The sequence below is a fragment of the Martes martes genome (assembly GCF_963455335.1).
Source record: "Martes martes genome assembly, chromosome: 10".
NCBI classification, from domain to species: Eukaryota; Metazoa; Chordata; class Mammalia; order Carnivora; family Mustelidae; genus Martes; species Martes martes.
Window position 1 is genome coordinate 63,552,656 of NC_137898.1, and position 21,410 is coordinate 63,574,065.

Consider the following 21,410-nt stretch of genomic DNA (forward strand, 5'->3'; position numbering starts at 1 on the left):
TTTCCATGCTAGAAATTTACCTTTAAAAAAAAAATCGCATCACTTTAGCAGTGCTCGGTCTACAAGAATATTCAGCAGAACATTATTTAAAAATATGGGAGCTTAAAGGGGACCTAGACATCCTACAAGTGCGGGTTGATAAAAAGGATGGATGGGAGTCCCTCCAGCGGCGTGCTCTGTAAGTGCTGGAGTGAGACTGGACAGGAATGCGGAATGACCATGTAACAGCATCTGAGTTAAAAAGCGGGCATTGGACAACACATGCAGCGTAAGCCCGTATTGGTAAACGGACAGAAAATATTTATAGAGAAAAAAGACTGTAAAGTTAACAGGCCAAAATGTTAAGGTAGTGAGTTTCCCTTTTTGCTCTTGGATGATGATGTCTGTGTCACTCACACGTGGCGGGCTGAGAGCTGCGGTAATGGCGGTCACGCCTGTATCATTCTGTACAGCAAGGCTGGACCATGGACACATCACCCCGTCTAAGCAGAAAAGCCCATGGCTGATTCTGGCATTAAGCAAGAAAATATATATAAAATGCCTGGTCTGGGGGGCGGTACACAGCGCTCCTTCCGTAAATGTTCCTCATCTCCTGTCCCTGTCTGGAGGGGTCATCACTCTGTATCTCCTGTCTGCCTGCTTGCCCTGGAGCTGGAAGCTCCCAGACCCAAGAGCCTGGGCTGTTCCTGCCTCAGCCCCAGTGTATTAGCACTCTTGCGTCCTCCGTGACTCCACTTATGGCCGGAAATCACTACCTTCTGCTCATCCGGAGGACCCACCGATGTCGCTCTCGTTTCTTGGTAATGACACAGGTGAAGGGCAGACTTCACCCCAGGCAACTGGCTCATTAATTTGTCAGCTCACACGATTTTCACAAGGGCATCGATGGGGATGTCTTTTGGTTTTGAATTGGAGTATTAAAAAAAAAAAAAAAAGTGTCTGGTCCTGGACCTCAGTTTGTTGGGACTTTTTTGATTACTGATTCAGTCCCCTTACTAGTCATCAGTATCCTTAGATTTTTCTACAACTAATGTAAATTTCTAGGAATTTATCCATTTCTTCTAGGTTGCCCAATTTATTGTTTTTATAGTTCATAGTAGTATCCTATGAGTGTTTGTATTTCTTTGGCATCAACTGTAACATTTTTTTCACTTTTGATTTTATTTATTTGAGTCCTCTTTTCTTTGTTAGTATACCTAAACGTTTATCAATTTTGTTTTCAAAGAGCCAACTTTCAGTTTCATTGATCATTTCTCTTGTGCTTTAAGTTTCTATTTCATTTATTTGTGCTCTGATCTTTATTATTTCCTTTTTCTTTTTTAAACTGTGATCTTTGTTCTTTTTCTAGTTCCTTTAGGTGTAAAGTTAAATGGTTTGAGATTTCTTTTGTTTCTTGAGGTAGGCCCATATTACTCTGAGTTTCCCTCTTAGAACTTATTTTACTGGATCCCATAGATTTTGGCATGTTGTATTTCTGTTTTTGTGTGTGGGGGGATATTTCTGTTTTAATTTATCTCTAGGTATTTTAAAAATTTCTTCTTTGATCTTTGATCTCTTCTAGTTGTTCAGTTGTAACACATTGTTTACTCTCCACAGATTTGTGTTTTTTCCCATTTCCTTCTTATAAATGATTTCTGGTTTTATACCATAGTGGTTAGAGAAGATGCTTGATATGTTTTCAGTCTTCTTGAATTTATTGAGACTGCTTTTGTCACCTAATGTGTGATAGATCTGCATAATGTACCATGTGCATTTGAGAAGAATGTCTATTCTCCTGGTTTTGGATGGAATGTTTTATATTTTCCCGTTAAGTTCATCTGGTCTAATGTGTTGCTATGGCTGATGTTCCCTTACTAATTTTCCATTTGGTTGATTGATCCATTGATGTAAGTGAGGTGTTAAAATCCCTTACTGTTGTATTGTCCTCCTTTTCTCTCTTTAAGTGTGTTAATATTTGCTTTGTATATTTTGGTGCTCCTATTTTAGATGCATATGTATTTATAAAATTTTTTAAAAGATTATTTATATATTTATTTCACAGAGAGACAATGAGAGAGGGAACACAAGCAGGGGGAGCGGGAGAGGGAGAAGCAGGCTTCCTGCCAAGCAGGGAGCCCAGTGTGGGGCTCAATCCCAGGACCCTGGGATCATGACCTGAGCTGAAGGCAGATGCTTAACAACTGAGCCACCCAGGAGACCCCGGATTTATAAATATTGTATCTTCTTACTGGATCAGCCCCTCTACTGTTATGTGGTACCCCTCTTTGTCTTATAGTATTTGTTGTAAATTCCATTTTGTTTGATGTGAGTGCAGTTTCCCCAGCTTTCTTTTCATTTACATTTGCATGGAGTATCTTTCTTTTCTCCCATCCCTTCACTGTCAGTCTGTGTCCTGACTTCTGAAGTGAGTCTTTGGTAGGTAATATATGGATAGGTATTGTTTTTTATCCATTCAGCTCACTTTTGATTGAAGAATTTAGTCCATTTACATTTAAAGTAATTATTGAGAGCTATGTATTTATTGCCATTTTGTTAATTGTTTTCTGCCTTTGTGTGTAGTTCCTTTCTTTCTCTCTCTTCCTTTGTGGTTTTATGATGTTTTAAAATAGTATGTTGGACTCCTTTCTCATTTGCTTTGTGTATTTACTCTAAGTTTTGGTGTGTGGTTACTGTGATGTCCACAGACATCATATTATTTATCTAATTACATTTTATTTTAAGTTGATAGCAACTAATGGTTGAACACATTTGGAAAGTATATTTTACTCCCCTCCCTAGTTTCACGTTTTTGTTTTCTTGAGAGAGTAAGAACACATGTGCATGCAAACAGGGTTGGGGGGAGGGAAAGGAAGAGGGAGAGAATCTCCAGCGGATTCCTTGCTAAGCGCAGAGCCCACTGCAGTGCTTGATATGGGGCTCGATCTCACGTCCCTGAGATCATAACCCAAGCTGAGACCAAGAGTTGGCTGCTTAACCTACTGAGCCACCCGGGTGCCTTCCTAGTTTCATGTTTTTGATATCTCTTTTTACGTCTTTTTTAATGTATGTAATTAGCTAATTATTATAGTTTTAGTTAATTTTGTGAGTTTTATCTTTTAATCTTCTTAGTACCTGTAACTAACTGATTAATCCATTGTCTTTACTATGTATTTAGCTTTTCCAGGGAGATTTTTATTTCTGTGCATGTTTTTGTTATTAGTGACATGTCGTTTCAGCTTAAAGAAATTTGTTTAATATTTTTCATAAGGCCTATTTAGTAGTGATGAAATTCCCTTAGTTTTTGCTTGTCTTTAAATCTCTTTATCTCTCCTTCAAATCTGAATGATAACCTTGCAGGGTAGAGTGTTCTCAGTTGTAAATTTCTCTTTTCAGCACTTTGAATATGTCATACCACTCTCATCTGGGCTTGTTAAATTTCTGCTGACAAAGCTGCTAGTAGTCTTCATGGTTTTATTTTATTTTCTTTTCATGGTTTTATTTTTATTTTAAAAAATTTTTTGTATGTAAAAACTTGTTATTCTCTTGGTGCTTTTAAGATGCTTTAAGTTTTGACATTTTAATGATAATGTTTCTTGCTGTGGCTGTCTTTGGGTTCATCTTATTTGAAACTCTCCGGGCTTTCTACACTTGGATGTCTGTTTCTTTCCGCAGGTTAGAGAAGTCTTCGCCTGTTTCTTCAGATACATTTCCTGGCCCTTTCTTTCTTCTACTGGGACCCCTCTAACATGAATGTTATTCCATTTGATATCGTCTCCGAGGAGTCTTAAGTTACCTTTATTCTTCTAAAATTCTGTTTCCTTCTTGTTGTTTGGTTTGGGTGAGTTCCACTGGTTTGTCTTCCTGCTTGCTGGTTTCTCTTATCTCATCCATTCTGCTGTGGAGCTGTTCTAGTCTTGTTTTTCATTTGAGTTGTCATGTTCTTCACCTCTGTGACTTCCTTTTGGTACTTTCTCACCATGCTGTTTTGTTGTAGAATTTCTCACTGTGTTCATCTAGTCCCCACCACCGCCCCTTCCCCAAGTTTGGTAAACATGTTTATGCTCATTCATTTGAATTCTTTATCAGGTAGATTACCTATCCTCATCCTTAAGGTCTTTTTCTGAGGTTTTATCTTGTTTTTTTTAAAGATTTTATTTATTTGAGAGAGAGTGTGTGAGTGCAGGGGAGGGGCAGAGGGAAAGTGAGAAGGAGAAGCAGACTCCCTTATCTTGTTCTTTTGTTTGGAGCACAGTTCTGTTGCCTCATCTTCCTTGACTCTCTGCCTGTGTTTTCCGAATTAGGCAGAACAGCCAGCTCTTTGTCTTCAAGGTGTGGCCTTTTGTAGGTGGATTCTTGGTCACTCTTGTCCTGGTTCTTGGTTATCTCTTGAACTTTTGTAATTTGCTAAATCACCGGATTTATTCTTCATATGCCCCTATTGATATGACCCCATTTGAGCAGGTTCTAAGACCTGTCAGTGATCCAAAGGTAGAGACCTCATTTAGCACCTAGTTTCAGGTGATGGGAAGCCTGACTCTCAGGCAGTAGCTTGTGAAGTATGTGAATATGTTGAGTCCTATGTTGCTAGTAATCCCTGCCGGCCTCCAGGTCAGATCTGGAAGAGTTCCCTGGACAACAGTTTTAAAAATCAGGGCACCAGCCAAGCTCCTTTCTGGGAGTTCCCTCCAGCAGGAGTGAGGCGAAGGGTGTGCACAGTGTTCTGTCTCCTTGCTCCTGTTCCTGGAAGGGCTTTCTCAGCCTCTAGATAGGTGGGAAACCTGAAGCCTTTCCTTCTGGCTGATGCTCTGGACTAAGTATTTGGCTTTTTTCGTAGGCAGAGTCAGGATGTGTTTCAGTCTGTGGTCTGTGCAGTGTCCTGGGGGCGGGGGTGGGTAGCCTGCCAGGAACTTTGTGTGTGTTAGCTTTGTGCACAGCTTGCTAACCGTAGCAGTCTTGGGCCACAAGGGCCGGGTGATCAAGGGGCATCTCCTGTGTGGGTCGTGTATAACCACTTGCTTGAGCAAGACAGCCAGAGAGCATAGGGGATGGGCTTGTTAGCCGGCTTCAGAAGGACGGCAGAGAAAGGCGGGACTGTATACACCCCTGGGCTTCGGCAGTGAGGTGGGAGAGTGCCTTGTCTGCACACATGTCCCTGCTCTGGGGGCTGGGGGGATTGTTGCGGCCGCCCACCTGCACTAGCAGATTCTCACTCTGGAGTGCCAGAACTCCATGACAGTTTGCACTCGCTGTCCTAGCCTGGAGTGGGGAAACACTACCACTCCCTGTGCAGTCTGACTCAGTGGATGCACTCCTGTCCCTTCCAGCAAGGTGGTGGAGGCTGGGTGCCCGGCCGAATCCCCCTACCCATGCTGGCACCCTGCCTGTGGTGCAATGATAGTGGCCCCCCGGGGCCCCCATCACCAGGGGGCTTCTCAGCTGTCCCTGTTCCTCTAGCTGTTGTCTCCAGATCCGGAAATAAATTGATCAGACCTACAGTTCAGGCATTTTGCAAACTGCGTTTTTTTTCCCTAGAGCTTGGGTCAAGCCCTCCGGGGCAGAGCTCGATTTATCAGAGTACTTTGGGACCCCTGGCTTTGCCAGTCCCATGTTCTGGGGGCTCCTCTCTCTCCAGTAAAGATCCCAGGCTCTGGGGTCCTAGGGGTGAGGCATCAACTCTTCTGTCCCCTGGCGGAAGCGCCTATCTAGGACCACCCCTCCCTGTTGTGTGTCTTTGCTGGCGGGTGGGGTTTTTTGCAAGACCCTGTCTAAGCCCCTCCAAGGCATCTCAGGGTGGTCCTTCTGTCCTTGGTTGTGGAAAAGCAGTTCTTCTAGTTTTCAGATCTTTTTCAGAGGGACCTGATCCAGAGGGAGCTGTGGATTGGGTGTGTCTTTGGGGTTCCGGATCTCACTATGCCACCAACTTGGACACTCCCCTTTCTCTGTATTTGGCCCATTTTAAAATTGGTTGTTGGTTTTCTTATTGTTGGGTTTTAAGAATTCTTTGCGTATTTTGGATAACAGACCTTTATCGGATGGGTCTTTTGCAAATATTTTCTCCAAGACTCTGGCTTGTCTTTTAATTCTCTGGGTGTTTTCTTTCCCAGAGCAGAAGAATTTAATTTTAAGGAAATCCAGCTTATTAGTTATTTTCACAGGTCATGTCTTTGGTGCTGCCTCTAAAAAGGCATCGCCATATCAAAGGTCATAGAGGTTATCTCCTGTGTTACTGTCTGAGAATTTTATCGTTTTGTGTTTTATATTTAGGTCCCTGGTCCTTCTTGAGTTAATTTTGTGGGGTGATTGTGAGGTATGTGTCTTGGTGTGTGTATTTTTCCTGTGGGTGTCCAGATGTTCCACTTGTTGACAAGACTCGTTTTTGCTCCCTTGTTTTGCCTTTGCTCCTTTGTCCAAGGTCAGTGGACGATATTTTGGGGCCTGTTTCTGGGCTCTCTGTTATATCCTGTTGATCCATTTGACTCATCTTTCACCCGCACCATACTTAGACATCTTTAAAAAAAAAAGAAACAGAGCAAGAAGCTTTGCCCTGGCTTGTGGTATGACTTCAAGTAGGTTTCTCCTCTCTGAGCTTCAGCTCTAGTGTGGGGAGGTCAGAGCTCACTCTCGAGCACTTCCTAACGTGTGTGCTTCTCAGACCTGGTGAAGGTCTAGTTTTTCCAGTTTCCAGTCTGCTACAGACTGTTAATTTTTGTAAAATACAGTCAGACGACCTACCAGAATACTGATCCCGTGCTTACATGATGGTAGTGAGGTCACATGCTGCACGTGTCCCTAACTGCTCCCTCAGCTCCTGCACTTGAACTTTGTGACGGATGGCAAGGGGTAACACTTGGGTAACACTGTTCTGTTCTGTGCAGCAGGCTCAGGTTGGAAAGATGCCTGACCTGGTTGCCCAGAGCTGTTTGTGAGCACAGGAGCTAAGGTGAGGCCTGGGAATTGGCTCGCTCCAAGGCAATGCTGGTGTCAGCAGGGCCTCCTTCCCCTCTCCCGCAGGGTCCCACCCCGTTGTCGGGAGCCTGTCTCACCCTGACGTATCCTCCTTGTGCAGCGCACTCCTCACATGGACCCCTGCCTCCCTCATTCGAAGGCAGCAGAACCACTCTGGTAGTCTTAGGGCCATGGCGTGGGGGTCCTGAGAAGGGGCTGTGAGAGCAGACTGGGAGGGACCTGGTTGCAGCAAGGGGGCTGCTCTGGGTGGCTCTGAAGGCCGTTTCCAGGGGAGGAAGAGATGGGTGTGCGCCACCGCAGCGCAGACTGAAGCACGCGGGAGAGTTCCAGCCTCGCCGCCCTGAGACTGTAGGATCTCAGCACCCTGGAGCCTTTGAGTCTCAGGGTCGTGGGCTGTCTGAACTGGAATGAGCTGTGGGGTCAACTTCACTGTCCAGGCTGGGTTGTTCACCTGCTCTTTCTTGCCTGAGCTTGAAGTAGCTGCTGTGCCTTGAGGTTGGGCACTGGGGTTGCCTGGGCTGCGGGTGAGGAGAAGCTCCTTGGGTGCCCTCGGCTTACACCCTGGATGCTTTTGCTTTCTTCTGAAGCTTCAGACACTGTGTGCTCAGATTGACAGAGAACAACTCCCAGCCCCTGATGACCAAGCTGCAGTGGCTCTTTGCCTTCCTAGAGCACAGCCAGGTGAGTGCAGGGGGCTTGGTGCGTGATGGAGAGGAGGCCCTGGGCTGCCACCCTCCCTGCTTCTGGGTCGAAGGCCCTGCTTCCTGGTGTATGCTGGTGAGTCCCGCGTTGGGGCTGGCGTGGGTTCATGGTCGGTTTGGTGCCTCATGGGACAGGAGAGGGAGTGCTTCCTTGTGCCCTCTTCTGTGTGCTGATGGCCAGGTCTCTCCCATCAGTGATTCACGCCCTTGTGCTAGATGTTGCTTGTCTCATCTGCTATTATTTCTGAGCACTGGCATCGCCAGGCCCCCTGAGGGCTGTATTTGTTTTGTTCACGGTCTCTGCCCTCATGGGACCTGAAACCCTTGGCCAGGCATTCTGCAAGGCCCTGTGGGGGTCACAGAGAGGAGGAAGCCACAGTACAGGTCTTCATGGAGCTCATAGTCTGGTGGGGAGGGTGGAGCTGCAGAGAACAGTTGTAATGCTTGAATGGAGGGAAATGCAGTGTTGTGTGCACGCAAGGGAGAGAAGAGCTAATTGTGGTAGGGCTGGGACCATTGGGAAGACCTCATGGAACAGGTGTCCGTGCATCTGGGTCTTGAACTCTGTAGGCTTTTGATGTTGGGAAAATGTTTTAGACAGAAGGAATGGCAATGGATAAGGGTCTGGAAAAAAATAGGAGGTGTGCTGGGGGAGAGCAAATCGCTAGAGGATTGGTTCATCTCCACAAACCTCAGGCCGTGCGCATGGGCTGCATGGACGTGGTGGGAGAGGCTGGGGCAGGGACGACGAGGGGTGGGAGGACTTCAGGGTGGAGGCCAGGAAGTTTGGGACGGAGAGTCCCCACGTACCCTCGGGCCTAGCATGCAGCAGAGCTGGTTAGTGAGTGGCCTCCTGCTCCTGACGTGCCTTCCACCTGCCTTGGTCCTAGCGGCCTGCCATCTCTCCAGAGAACTTCCTCTCTGCATCCTGGACACCCTGGTTCAGCCCCGGCACCCAGCAGGACTGCTCAGAGTACCTAAAGTACCTGCTGGATCGGTAAGGGGGGCCAGACCAGGCTCTGCGTGGGGGCTTGGGAGCCGGAGGAGGGTGGCTGAGGGATAGCCCGTCTCCCCGCTGCGTGGCCTGTCCCCGGAAGCGGGTGCCACACCGCACTTGCGGAAGGCGCAGCGATGGGTGCCGTGAGGGGTGGGCAGGGCTGCGTGTGAGGGACGTTTGCTCACCAGAGCCCTGACTGGGGAGGGGTCAGTGCGTGCATATGCGTGTGTTCTGCTTGCCTGAGTGTGTATGTGCACGTGTTCAGCTCAGCACTGGGGGCACGTGCATGTAGACGTGGCACCTCTCCACATGGCAGGTTCGTGGGCCTGCCTGGAGGGAAGTGGTGGCATGTGTGCCTGGCTTGTGTGTTCATGTGTGTGGATGTGTGTCATTGGCACCTATGTGTGGGGACTGTGCATACCCATGCACACGTCTAAGTGGGTGGCCCCTGGTTAAGGTAGATGGCTCAGATCAGGGCCAAGCACTGAGAATGGATCCGTGCGTGTGTGTGTGTGTGAAATCCCCGTGCTCTCTGCTCCAGGCTGCATGAAGAAGAGAAAACGGGGACAAGGATCTGCCAAAAGCTCAAGCAGTCCAGCTTGCCGTCCCCTCCGGAGGAGCCCCCCAGCCCACGTCCCACCTCTGTGGAGAAGATGTTCGGAGGCAAGATTGTGACTCGCATACGCTGCCTCCGCTGCCTCAATGTCTCCTCCAGAGAGGAGGCCTTCACGGACCTCTCTCTTGCTTTTCCCCCTACTGAGCGCTGTCGCCGTCGCCGCCTAGGTTCGGTGATGCTCCCTGCAGAGGACATGGGCGGCCGGGAGCCCCCGGCATCCTCCCAAGCCCAGGTTCCAAGCAGGGTCGGTCCTCGGAGGCAGAGGAAACACTGTGTCACGGGGGACGCCCCGACCTCCGTCCTGGACGTGGAAGGCCTGGGCTGCCAGGGACCTGGGGGGCAGAGCCGTGGGGAGGAGAAGGTGGAGAGGGAGGAGCAAGCAGAGGAAGAAGCACAGGAGGTGGAAAGGACCCAAGAGGAGGAGGAGGAAGAGGAGAAAGAGAAAGAGGAGGAGGAAGAAAAGGCAGAGAAGGAGAAGGAGGCTGAGACCACGAAGGAGAAGGAAGAGGACAGCCCGGGGTCAGGGACCCACCGGGGTGCCCCCGCCCCTGCCGGAGAGGGCTCCCGCTCCGTCCTGGACCTGGTCAACTACTTCCTGTGCCCCGAAAGGCTGACGGCCGAGAACCGCTACTACTGCGAGCCTTGCGCCTCGCTGCAGGACGCCGAGAAGGCGGTGGAGCTGAGCCAGGGGCCGCGCTACCTCATCCTGACCCTGCTGCGCTTCTCCTTCGACCTGCGCACCATGCGCCGCCGCAAGATCCTGGACGATGTCTCCATCCCCTTGCTGCTCCGCCTGCCGCTGGCGGGGGGCCGGGGCCAGGCCTACGACCTCTGCAGCGTTGTGGTGCACTCCGGAGTGTCCTCGGAGAGCGGCCACTACTACTGCTATGCCCGGGAGGGCGCTGCCCGCCCAGCCCCCTTGCCGGGCGCCGCTGACAGGCCCGAGCCCGAGAACCAGTGGTACCTATTCAACGACACTCGGGTGTCCTTCTCCTCCTTCGAGTCTGTCAGCAACGTCACCTCTTTCTTCCCCAAGGACACGGCCTACGTGCTCTTTTACCGACAGCGGCCTGGGGAGGGGCCTGAGGCCGAGCCCGGCTCTCCCAGAGGCCGCGCGGAGCCCACCCTCCACAAAGACTTGATGGAGGCCATTTCCAAAGACAACATCCTTTACCTGCAGGTGAGCAGGCCCGGGGTCATCCCCGGGTGGAGGGCTTCCCTGCACAGCAGCCGCCTCGGGTGGGATACTCCCCTGTCTGGTCCCCTTCTGCTCCCCTCTCATTGACCCTCTTGTGCCGGGCCCGTACAGGCAGACTCGACAGACAGAACCCCTTACTTCAGAGGAGCAGACGTTCAGGAATTACCAGTTGTTTATTCACGCTTGTCCTGAGTGTGCGAAGGAGCACCCTGGGGTTGTGTGGTGGAAGGTGGAGGCTTCCAGGGGCACCTGGGGACCACGCTGCCCAGAACCTCCTCTCATGTGCCTTCGACTCCCCTCTTCTGAGTCAGGGGTGGTATCAGAATACTTAGCAGCTGGAACGGCAGAAGCCACGAACCACCAGTCATCCCATGGGGCCCTGTGGGCAGTGGCGCCGGAGTCCATGTGGGGACACCAGGCTGGCTGTAGGTTTCCGCTGGGCCATCCAGGTGGAGGCAGGGTGGTGGGTGAGGAGCGACTGTGAGGCTGGCCTCCATTCAGCCTGAGGACGGGCGTGTTCCTCGTGCCTCGCGGGGCAGTGAGCTGGACAGCCGTGTCAGGACACCAGAGGGGCACCCTGTGTGGTGGGATGTGCTCCTCCTCCTTCCTGGGGCCATGGCAGGCCCTCATCAGTTACTTCGTCTTGTGTCTTGTGTGAATGAGCTCCTTTTCCCCAGGGGCTAGGAGTTGTTACTGGGAGAAGAGTGGCTTTGAAGGCTAGATAGAGGGTAGAAGGAGGCTCCAACCCAGCCACCCTCCCACAGAGCTGGCACATCCCACGGGTAGGACCTGAGGGTCCTTGGTGCTTGGCCCTGGGCACCCCGGAGACAGTTGGAACTGCTGTGCTGGATGGCACTGGGTTGGGGGTGCAGTGAAGCCTCTGGCTTCAGAGCCTGAATTTTAAGCCTCCTTCCCCATCCGCATCTGTGTTCCCAGGAGCAGGAGAAGGAGGCCCGAAGCAGGGCGGCCTACATCTCTGCGCTCCCGGCCTCTCCGCACTGGGGGAGGGGCTTCGATGACGACAAGGATGAGGACGAAGGCTCGCCAGGAGGCTGCAGTCCTGCAGGTGGCAGTGGTGGTGACTTCCACAGACTGGTTTTCTAATGTGGACCCTGCCCCAGCCTGCTCCCACCTGCGGGGGTCGCCACAGCCCACCGCAGGGAGGCCTTGATCCTCTCCCTCGGGGAACTGGGTGGGGACCGAGGCAGAGGCGCTCTGCCAGGTGGGGTCAGAGCGAGGCTGTGGAGGCAGGTCCAGCCTTGAAGACAGGCCCTTCCAAGGGCAGGGAAGGTGGAGAGGAAGCTTCTGGGATGCCACTCCTCAGCCTGGAGGGTGCACAGAGACTCATACAGAGGTGAGAGCCAAGCCCCTGACCCTGGGATCAGCCCCATTAAGATTTCTCACCCAAGTGTCCTGGTCAACTTGAAGCAGCTTAGATGGACACTCTCTGGGCCTTGTCCCCCTGTCCCCCCAGCAGGCTACGTGCCAGGGCTGACTTCACAGCTCTAGTGTTTTGCCGTCAAGTAGCATATCCCTCCTCGCTCCCTTCAGACAATCCTAGTGCTCTCTAGTATAAAAAGCAGAGCAGGATTGGGGCCACCTTCTGGGTTCTCTGAGGGGGTTCCAGAGGCCCCGGCTGTGGTTGCCCGCACCCTTGGTACTTCTTTGAGGGGAGTGCAGGTGGGAAGCAGCCTGGCACGGGGTCAGAGACTGTGCATAGAGGGGACAGTCCCCCCAAACCCTATCTCCCCTAGCCTGCCTCAGTGCCTGAGATGCCACCACCTGCATCCCCTTTCTGGTTAAGATAGAGAATCTTATTCTACTGCAGCTACGTTTGCATTTCTCACGAAGCCATCGTCGGACCTGAGGAAAGCTGGCTGGCTCAGCTCCTCATCTGTGGGCATGCGAGCCATGGCCTCGGGGCTGCTGGGGGTGGATTGGTGAGGAGCAGATATTGACCTCATGTGCCCTGACACTGCTGTACCCTTCTACACAGAGAGAAGAGACTCAGGGTCTCAAACGGGAATAAAAATAGGTTCTCCGAAGCCTTTAAAGATGTCATTCTTTCTGCCTCAGTGGCCGTGATGGCGGCAGTGCCCTTTGTTTCTTGCTGTGTCTGGGCAGTGAGGAGGGTACAACCTGTGCCCTCTTGGCTTGTGTGACGCCCCACAGGAGGTGACAGTGTGTCACGCTGAAGCACTTGCAAGTTCAAGGTGAGGACTGGGAGAACCCCGAGGGTAGAGCTGGGACCAACAGTGGTCATATTCCCCAGAGGCAGGTGCTGGTAGAGGGAAGGACACTCATTACCCTGAGAGGCACTTAACCCAGTCCACTGCCCGAGGAGATCCTGTCGGGGGGACTCACCTATCGGGTGAAGCCAGAGCCTCTGCATCTGGAGATTTTTCAGACCCTGAGAACTCTGGACTGCCCAGAACTGGCTACTGCTGCTCCCACATTCTTCCCGCCTTCCCTGGGAGAACCTGGTACAGGTGTGTGGCCCCTCCTGGGATGGGCGATGGCCAGGAGGAAAGGGGGGGGTGGGAAGCCCCCCCTCCCTGGTGTCCCCAGGTGCCAGCCCATTCTTGGAGCTGGGGAGGTCATGTAGGAGCCCTTTCCACCCCAACCCTACCCATCTGGGGGAACAAAGCAGGTGGGAAGTCAGGGACAGAGGCCATGGTGTGGCCAGGGACTGCGAGGGCTGGCTGGCCAGTGCTGGAGGTGGAGGAGGTGAGTTTTGGCCTATGTCCCAGACCCTTGAGACATCAGACCTTAGGGATCAGCGAAACTGGGCTGGTCGTCTGGCAGAGACCAAGTCATGCCCAGAATTCATCTCTACACTCTGTGCACCTTCTAAGATGAATGGGTGGCAATTACAGTTTCCATTTTCTACATCAGGAACACACATTCCGAGGTAAGGAGGATTCATTCTTGTTCCCAGTCAAGACGAGGGCCCCGTTACTCCCTATCAAAATGAAAGGGAACAGAATGGCCCTAGCTTCATGGGGGCCCTGAAGAGCTGTGTGTAGGCCTATACGTGGGTGGCCCCCAGGCAGGGATTCTATGCAGGCGGGTTCCCTCCCCAGCGCCTTCAGACAAGGCAGGCTCCAGCAGCCTTCTCTGGTTGCTTCTAATGGACTTTATTGTTGTCCTGCTCCAACATCACGTAAAAAGGGCCCTGCAAGCTCCAGGCCTGTGCCGTGTGTCACCACAGCAAAACCAGGACCCACCAGAACACGTTCCCACCCCACCCCAGACCTACACACAGGATAAATACATGTTACACATTTTTTTAAAAGAGAAAACAGAATAAATTAATAACTTAAGTGATTAGGCACCAACAGTGATTTGAAAAATTAAATGTCGATTTTAAAATGGTATAACAGGGCAAGAACCTAAGACTGGGCTGTTAGCCCCTTTTCTCTTCCTGACAGATCTGTGCGAAATGATTCTAAATTTCAAGACACGTGTAACCAACACACAAGAATACACACCACCAACTATCACAGGACAGCCTGCACCTCGAGGGGGCCCCTCCACGGGGCAGCGCAGGGAGCTTGCAAAGTCCCAGAACGTTGGCTCCCAGAGGAGGGAGCTGCAGTGCTCCTGGGCCCAGCCTCGCTTCCTCACGGGGTGCCCTGGAGTGCCCCGGAGTGCGAACTGCGGCCAGAGCTCTTGGAAGGGTGTGAGGGGTGGGTCGGCCAGGGCTGGGGCAAGCCTCTGCTCCACTCACTGCAGAGCAGGAATGGTTGTGCTTCTCTCCTACAAATGGGGCGTGTTTGGAGGGTTTCAAATGTAGACGTCTTCAAAGTCCCGTCTCGGGAAGGGGACCGGGCAGACTAAGGCCCTGGGTGCTGCCCATCCCCGGTGAGCCAGACCCCCTGCAGAGAAACAGCCTGGAAGGGCCTCAGCCACCCTCTGATGGAACCTGGAACCACCCTTTCACAGGCGGTGGCTCCTTGGGACCTTGCTTTGCTCAACTCCCTGGAACCCTTCCTCCCTCTCTGCTGCTTGCTCCTGCTGGCCCAGGCACTGTGCGTCCTGGGTCTGCCCTTGCCAGGCCACCAGGGAGCTAAACTGAACTGACAGGTGTGTACTAGACACCGGGTTGGGGGAGGCCCGAGTCTCCACCTTCACCAGGCCATCGTCCTCTTACACGTCCTTCTGTCTCTGCCCCTCCACCTCCTCCCTGAGGGCTTGGGAGCCGCAGGAACCAAGAGCTGGAAGGAGGCCTCCTTGGACACTAGATTTGAACACTCAGTTTCATTCACCTTGTAGTCCAAAGTGTTGGCACCTGGGGCACAGGGCAGCGCCACTCAATGCTCTGCCTTAGGAGACCCTGCAGCGAGGGCCTTAAAGGGACAGTGTCAGCCACTGCCATCAGCCCCAGTGCTTTACCCTGCCCTCCTTCCTGCCTCTCAAGCCCATCTCAGCACTCCCTTTCCCCAGACATCACCTCTCCCTGATCTGCACTTCCATCCTGAAGTAGCCTTGCTTCCAGTCTCTCTCACGGCCCTTACCAAGGTCCTGTGCCCTTGGGTCTCCCCTACCCCCACCTCAAGTGCACAAATTCTTGAGTTCCCAGAACCTGGCTCCGGCAGCCATTCATCAGTGCCTGCTGAATTGAGCTGAACTGCTAGGAGAGCGTGCAGAAAATCCTCCTGGCCGGAGTGGGGCTTCTGAGACCGTGGCCAGGTGTATGCTCATGGGAACCCAAAGGTGAGCTGTAGCCACCTCCGTCAGCCATGGTGGGAAGTATTTTTTTCCATAGGAATGAGGTCTGTTCATCCCAGAGTGGGATGAGACCTCTGCAACCCTGGAAGATTTGGGCAAGAAACATCGACAAAAGATTCAGATCTGTCCTTCCCACCTTAGGACAAAATACCTGGTGGGGGAGGACACAGCTCATGCGGGGCCTTTAAGCCACAGGAGCAGAGGTCTGGCCTCTCCCGTCCCAGGGACCAGGTCTGAATCCAACGTGGCTCAGGGCTCCCGGGACCATACTCCTACTGGCTTAGGCCACAGCAGAAGCCCCAGCCCTCCCCAACATCCTCTTGGCTCCATCCTCCCCTGCAATGCTTTCCCCATGACCCTCACACTCACCGCTCTGGCCTGCAGCCCCAGGCATTGCCTCAGCTTTCCACCCTACCCCACCCCCACCCCCTGCCCCGGCTGCACTGTCCACCTCCTGCCTCTCAGCCCATCAGTTATCTGCCCTCCCCCACCACCTGTCCTGCAGAGGCACGTTTGCTGTTCCCTCCCCACTACAGCGGCCAGCCCCTCAGGCCCTGCAGTACCTACCGACTGCCCCACACTCCCTCTCCACCCTGCACTGCCTGCAGCACCCCGCACCTTCCCAGCCCCTCCTGTATGCCCACGGAGGGGGCCTGGGTGCGCCACTGGGCTAGGGGCCCTGATCACCCCCTGCCCATCCTCCTCTGTTTTCCTTCCCTTGTGTCCTCCTCCCTCTGCCTCTCCCAACCCACTCCAGCTACACAGGGGCAGGTCTCCTGCCCTTATCACCTGCCTTTTGCATCCAGGACCTCCTTCCTGTGTCCCTCAAGATCACTGCTAACCTTCCTTCTCAACTTCATCTTTTGGGGGCCTTGCCTGTCCTCTACCAAGACAAGGATGAAGTCCATGTCCACTTTGCTCTGCTGGTCCTGGGCTCCCTGGGTCAGCGAGACAATGTGGCATCTTCTGGGACTGAAGGAGAGGTAGCCCAGTAGCTGGAGGGAAGAGGGCTTGAGGGCTAGGACCGGAAGTGAGGTGTGGAATCTGGCTCAGAGCCCCAGCCCCTCCCAAAGCCTAGTAGGTGTTCAGGTCTAAAGGACAGGAAGAGTCTGAAGGATGCTTTTTGGCAATAGCTCTAACTAAGGTGGGTAGAGGCATGGCCATTACTGGTAAAAATCAAAGGGGGGCCCCGAGTGGGCAGAGGAAATGCCTTGATCAGGCCCTCTCCACTTAGGAGAGGGGTTCAGGGTCCCTGACATCAAGTGCTTTGAAGGCCAGAGTGGCAGGAGGGGGCACTGGGAGAGGAGAGATTGTGAGTTGGGGGGTGGGGGATAGAGGAGAGGAGCCAGCACTGGAGATGCTGCCTCCTGGCCCCTCCCCAGGTGCAGTGGCCCCGCATCACAGTTTGGCACCCTTGGAAGGCTCCGAGGACTGCCGCACATCTGTCCACTCCTGCATGGTGCTCTGCAGGGCCTGGGTCTTCTCCTTGTCCACTTGAACGTAGTCCACCTTCTCATCGGAAGTGACAGATGACGTGGACGGCTGAGGACAGAATAGGGAGGTGGCTGTGAGTTATCCGGATGGTGGGGAACAGGGGTGGGGGGTCTCTTTCTGAGCTGCCTCAAGGGGAGAGGAGATGGGCATCAGGATCCTGTATTCTGTTTCTGAAAGGGGCCTTTATAGCCCACCCTGTATCTCTCCTGGACTGCAACAGCCCTGGTCAGCACTCCTGGTTTCCCAGCCCCAAGGGGACCCTGGCCTTCAGCTCTGCCTCCACCCATCTCCCTGTGAAGGAATTTGCCAGGCTGCCACAAGCACCCGCCAGAGGGGAGCACTGGCAGCCAGCCCGCTGTCTGGACTGGGCAGCTGAGTGTGCTTCCTGGGGCGACTTTCTGGGACCTGGGAGTCTCTGCTGCAGGTCCCTGTACCAAAGGCAATGGATGCACCTCGCCAGTTCTCAGAAGCTCAAGCCCAGGACACGGCATCCTTGCGGCTTGGCTCTGTCACTCATTCCCTTTGTAACCCCGAGCGGATCGCGGCTCCTGGCCTGCATCCATTTGCTCACCAGTTCAAGGGGGATGGACTGGCTGAGAAGGTTGGACAGAACTCGAGCCCCTGTGCTTTCAGAGGTGGCGTGCAGGCCCTCTAAGACCCAGACTAAAGGAAAAGCAGTCAGGCAGCACAAGGCCGAGGGCTAGGCTGTGGCGGTACCTTGCGGTGGGGGCTGGGGGAGCTCGGCTGGAAGTCCAGGGCCAGATAATCAACGCTGCCCGTGCTCTTCTTCGGGGCAGGACTATTGGTGCCACTGGGAATGGGAGATGCAGACACTGGATTTTGCTATTACAAAGGAGAGAAAAACCACTCGTAAGTGTAGAAAGCAGACGAACCCACCACCTGGAAAAACCTGTACCTCTGGGCATGGAGTGCCCACTCAGAGTCCTGCGCTGGTCCAGGGGCTGCTCATGTCCTCATTTAAACCCTCATAAGGATCCTGGGATGTAGCTATTCTTACTATTCTTGTTTAAAACAAAGATAAAATTATGGTTCAGGGACGTGGCCTGACTTGCCTGTCCCCAGCATGTCTGTGTCTAGTCCCCAGAACTAGTAGAGATGTTACTTTACATGGCAAAGAGACTCTGCACACGTGGTTAAATTAAGGATTATCAGATGGAGATCATCCTGGACCACCCCGCTGGGCCCAGTGTAACCACAGGGGTCCTTTTAAGTAAAGGAGAAAGGCAGGAGCATCCGAATCGGAGAAGCTGAGGCTGAAGGGACAGGGTTGCTGACTGGGGACCACCAGCCAAGACACACAGGCAGCCTCTAGAAGCTGAAGAAGGCAAGGATCAGATTCTCCCATGGAGCCTCTAGAAAGGACATAGCTCTGCTAACCCCTTGGTTTTAGTCCCGTAAGACCCATTTTGGGTTTTTGACCTCCCGAACAGTAAGATAATAAATTTGTGTCATTTCAACCTGGAAAAAAAAGTTTCCTGTGCTTGTCCAGCTGGCGAGTGGGGCCGGGAACCAGGTCCGTCGTCAGGCTCCCAGACCTACTCGAGTCCCGCTGTACTGTGCTGCCTCCCTCCCGGGGCGGCTGGCCCAGTTTCCTCCACTGGCTCCCTGACCAACCCCGTGTTTGCCTGCTGGTCCCCAACACGGGGCACCCCTCCTTTACGCCCTGAAGGTTGGAAAGCAGGTGGCACCACACCTGCTTCTCCGAATCTCCCATCTCTGGCCTCGAACAGGGCAATGCCCCCGAAGCAGCTGGCTCCCAATGGCCCTGGCTCCTGCCCCTCCAGGATCCAAGCAGGGTGGCCTTCTCCCCGGGCTCCTGCACCAGCTCCGCAAAGGGGGACACTCTTGGCTCCTCTCTCCGTCCAGGCACCAAGACCAACGTCTAGGAGTTTCTTGAAGTCTTATTCTAACGAGAATGGCAACAGTCCTGTGTTCTATTTCTTGGCTGCTGACTGTTGCTTCAGTGTGGATGTAGCAGCTACAGAAGCTGGGCAGCTACTCCTTGTTCAACGAAAACGTCAGGGAGGCAAGTTCTCACGTGCAGACAGTGTTTATCCCGTCATGGCCTTCGCCACTGCGCATCATGGCACACGTGTGCCCAGACTGCTCTAGTCATTCTCTGTAGGCTCCCAGGGACAGTACTGAGGCACCGGTCTCATCAGCTGGCCTTTTTAAACCTTCTGTGGCTCCCTGTGGCCCACAGGGAAAGCCCAGGCTTCCCAAGACTGCATTCGGGGTCATTCATAAGCTGCAGCCAGCCCAATCTCCAGCTGTAGCCATAGTTAACCACTCTCCTCCTCCTCTGTGCCCCCCCAATCCACGTCTCTTGCCTACATGGCTGCCTCCCTTCTCCCTGCGAGTGTGTCCCCACAGCACTGCCTCTCCACCCATGTCAAAGTTGTGAGAGGGAGGCCTTCTAGGCCCTTTAAGAGTGCAGCCTCCTCGAGGGCAGGGATCGTGTCCTCCTTGCCTCTGATGACGACCCCGCTGTGCTCGACACACTTGTGCACAGCAAAGTAGTCCCATCCCGCGGGGGCCCGGCAGACTCACTCCTGTGGCGTGCAGAGGACTCACCATAGGGACGTAGTTCTCTTCGCTGTCTCCGGAGTCTGTGCTGGTGATGCTCTGGGTGGAGATGGGGCGGCAGTACTGGGAGGAACTGTTGAAGGCATGGCTGTGGTGGGGAGAAGACCGTGACCTCGGGAAGCTTTCAGTCCTCACCCTCAGACTCCGCCCTCAGAGCTCCCTACTCCAGGTGCAAACACCCCCACCCCCCACCCCCCGTCACAGAGCCAGAAACCAAGTCCCAGATACCGCTCGGCTACCGGTGGCGCGAGCATCAGGCTGCAGCTCTCCTGACTCAGCCTTCACAACCCTGTCCCAGGCTCCGGCTTCCCCAGACGGACACTCACATGGCCCTAGACCAAGACTTGGTGACGGGTGACTTGAAGGGGAGCTCATCAATAACAGTGTTGTTTCTCAGGTCAAGTGGTGTTGGCTTTACTGGAGCAGGAACAAAGTCAAACGATCAGCCACTGAAGACAATGCCACACAGACACGCATGTCCACATAACACACAAGTCTATTTACAAATGCTTTTGTACTCCCGCTTTTACACAGGGAAACTGAGGCTCAGCAGGCTCTATGATCTTTGCCTATATTGCTAGGCCCTGAAGTCATGTCTTAAGATTCTGAATATTTTCTTTGCAAGCATATTCTGTAGTGATCACATTTTTAGAATCCAAAATGGAGACACTGGGTCTGACAACAGACTGTTCTCCCAGATCTGTGGATGTATATAAAAACAAGAGATGGTAACAGAGATGGAGAAAGTCACTGTGACTATTCCCTGCCACTCGTGGATCAGGGCCGTGGAGCTGGCAGGGGAGGAAGGTGAATGCACGAGGCCCTAAAGGCTTCACTTCAAACGCTAAGATCTGAATTCTCCGTTGACCAGACGACCTGGGGATGGGGGGTATCCTGCCTGGTCATCCTACTTCTCCCTTTGAATTCCTGCCACTCATCCCCAGCCAGCAGACTAAGGGAACAGTAGGCTGGGCACTCAAACCACAGGGGGCACGGATCTAGCTTTCCTGAACACCTGCCGCATACCAGACTCAGTGTCCTAGATGCTTTCCTCTGAAGCACACCACTATCTCCATTTCGCAGGTAAGAAAACTGAAGCTCAGGAGAGTGAAAGGATTTACCCGAAGTCACATCCCAGGAAGTTGAATGAGGATTCCAGCCCACGGGCAGCTGGTCTGCAGGCTCACGCCTTTCTAGCACAGTATATCCTGTAACAGCCCGCTCTACCAGTTCTAATACTCAGCCCGTGTCCTCCAAAGGCAGTTTATACTTTACAAGGCACTTTGAGACATTATCTGTGCTGCTCAGTGCTCTGCGGGGCAAGTGTTCACCGTTCTTAGATGAGAAACAAGGCTCAGGCACACAGAACGACTAGCGTCTAATCCTGGTGGCAGAGCTGGACACCGTGTCTCATCCTTCTGGTGCCTGCACCCTTGCCCATCAAGGCTACCCTGGCGGCCAGTCCCTAGTCTGCTGGGCCACTGGAATGAAGTTGAGGGTTTGTGTATGTGAGAGTTGGGGGGTGGTTTAGGTCCCAGAGGCTAATGCTTCTGGCAAGGAAAGTTCAGGAATCACCCGATTCCTAAATGAATCCAAAGAGCTCCTGGACCCTGTCCAGAGATGGGACGGGGGGAAAGAGAAGACTCACCTTTCCGGTCAGGTTTGAGGTTGCGGTTGACAGGGGGTGGCTGGATCTCACTCCCTCGGCTGGGGCCCCGGTGCATAGAAAGGGCTGCTGAGGGGTAGCCAAGCGCCTCAAAGTGGTGGGGTCCCGGGCTCATGGGGATGTAGACACTCTGGGAGTTATCGCCTGCTCGCTCCGTGGCCAGCAGGGTGGAGGACCCTGGATTCATGGGCACGTAGTTGTCCTCGGAATTGCTGCTCTCTGACCGGCCCACGGTGGTTTTCCCGGGCTGGGAGAGGGGAGTGAAGAAACAGAGCGGTAACTAGTGAGAAGAAACAGGAAGGGAGGGACAATCTGTACGCAAGGTGAGGAGAATTATGACTGAGTTGGCTGCCTCGGGAAGCTGATAGGCAGGCCCTGGGAAAACCAAGCAGGAAGGCACAGTCAGAGGCAGAAAGAAATGAGGTCTGTGGGTCCCTTCTAGTTTCCACGATCCC

At 53.2% G+C, this 21,410-nt stretch overlaps 2 protein-coding genes across 3 annotated transcripts in view; one reads left to right on the forward strand and one right to left on the reverse strand.

Annotated features, from left to right (window-relative positions):
• The window catches only part of USP35 (ubiquitin specific peptidase 35), a gene marked incomplete at its 5' end in the record, with an annotated part of 45,550 nt that extends 33,045 nt beyond the window's left edge, over window positions 1-12,505 (forward strand). Inside the window, 4 exons of the mRNA XM_080817765.1 lie at window positions 7,533-7,626; window positions 8,537-8,643; window positions 9,185-10,439; window positions 11,394-12,505. Coding sequence (XP_080673891.1) covers window positions 7,533-7,626; window positions 8,537-8,643; window positions 9,185-10,439; window positions 11,394-11,561 — 1,624 coding nt within the window. The 3' untranslated portion in view covers window positions 11,562-12,505. The remainder of the gene's footprint in view (window positions 1-7,532; window positions 7,627-8,536; window positions 8,644-9,184; window positions 10,440-11,393) is intronic.
• Window positions 12,506-16,586: 4,081 nt separating this feature from the next.
• GAB2 (GRB2 associated binding protein 2) overlaps window positions 16,587-21,410 on the reverse strand; it is a gene marked incomplete at both ends in the record, with an annotated part of 178,477 nt that continues 173,653 nt past the window's right edge. For both annotated transcript variants that reach the window (XM_080815804.1, XM_080815803.1), the window contains 5 exons: window positions 16,587-16,730; window positions 17,400-17,525; window positions 19,278-19,377; window positions 19,616-19,706; window positions 20,938-21,202. In XM_080815804.1, coding sequence (XP_080671930.1) covers window positions 16,587-16,730; window positions 17,400-17,525; window positions 19,278-19,377; window positions 19,616-19,706; window positions 20,938-21,202 — 726 coding nt within the window. The remainder of the gene's footprint in view (window positions 16,731-17,399; window positions 17,526-19,277; window positions 19,378-19,615; window positions 19,707-20,937; window positions 21,203-21,410) is intronic.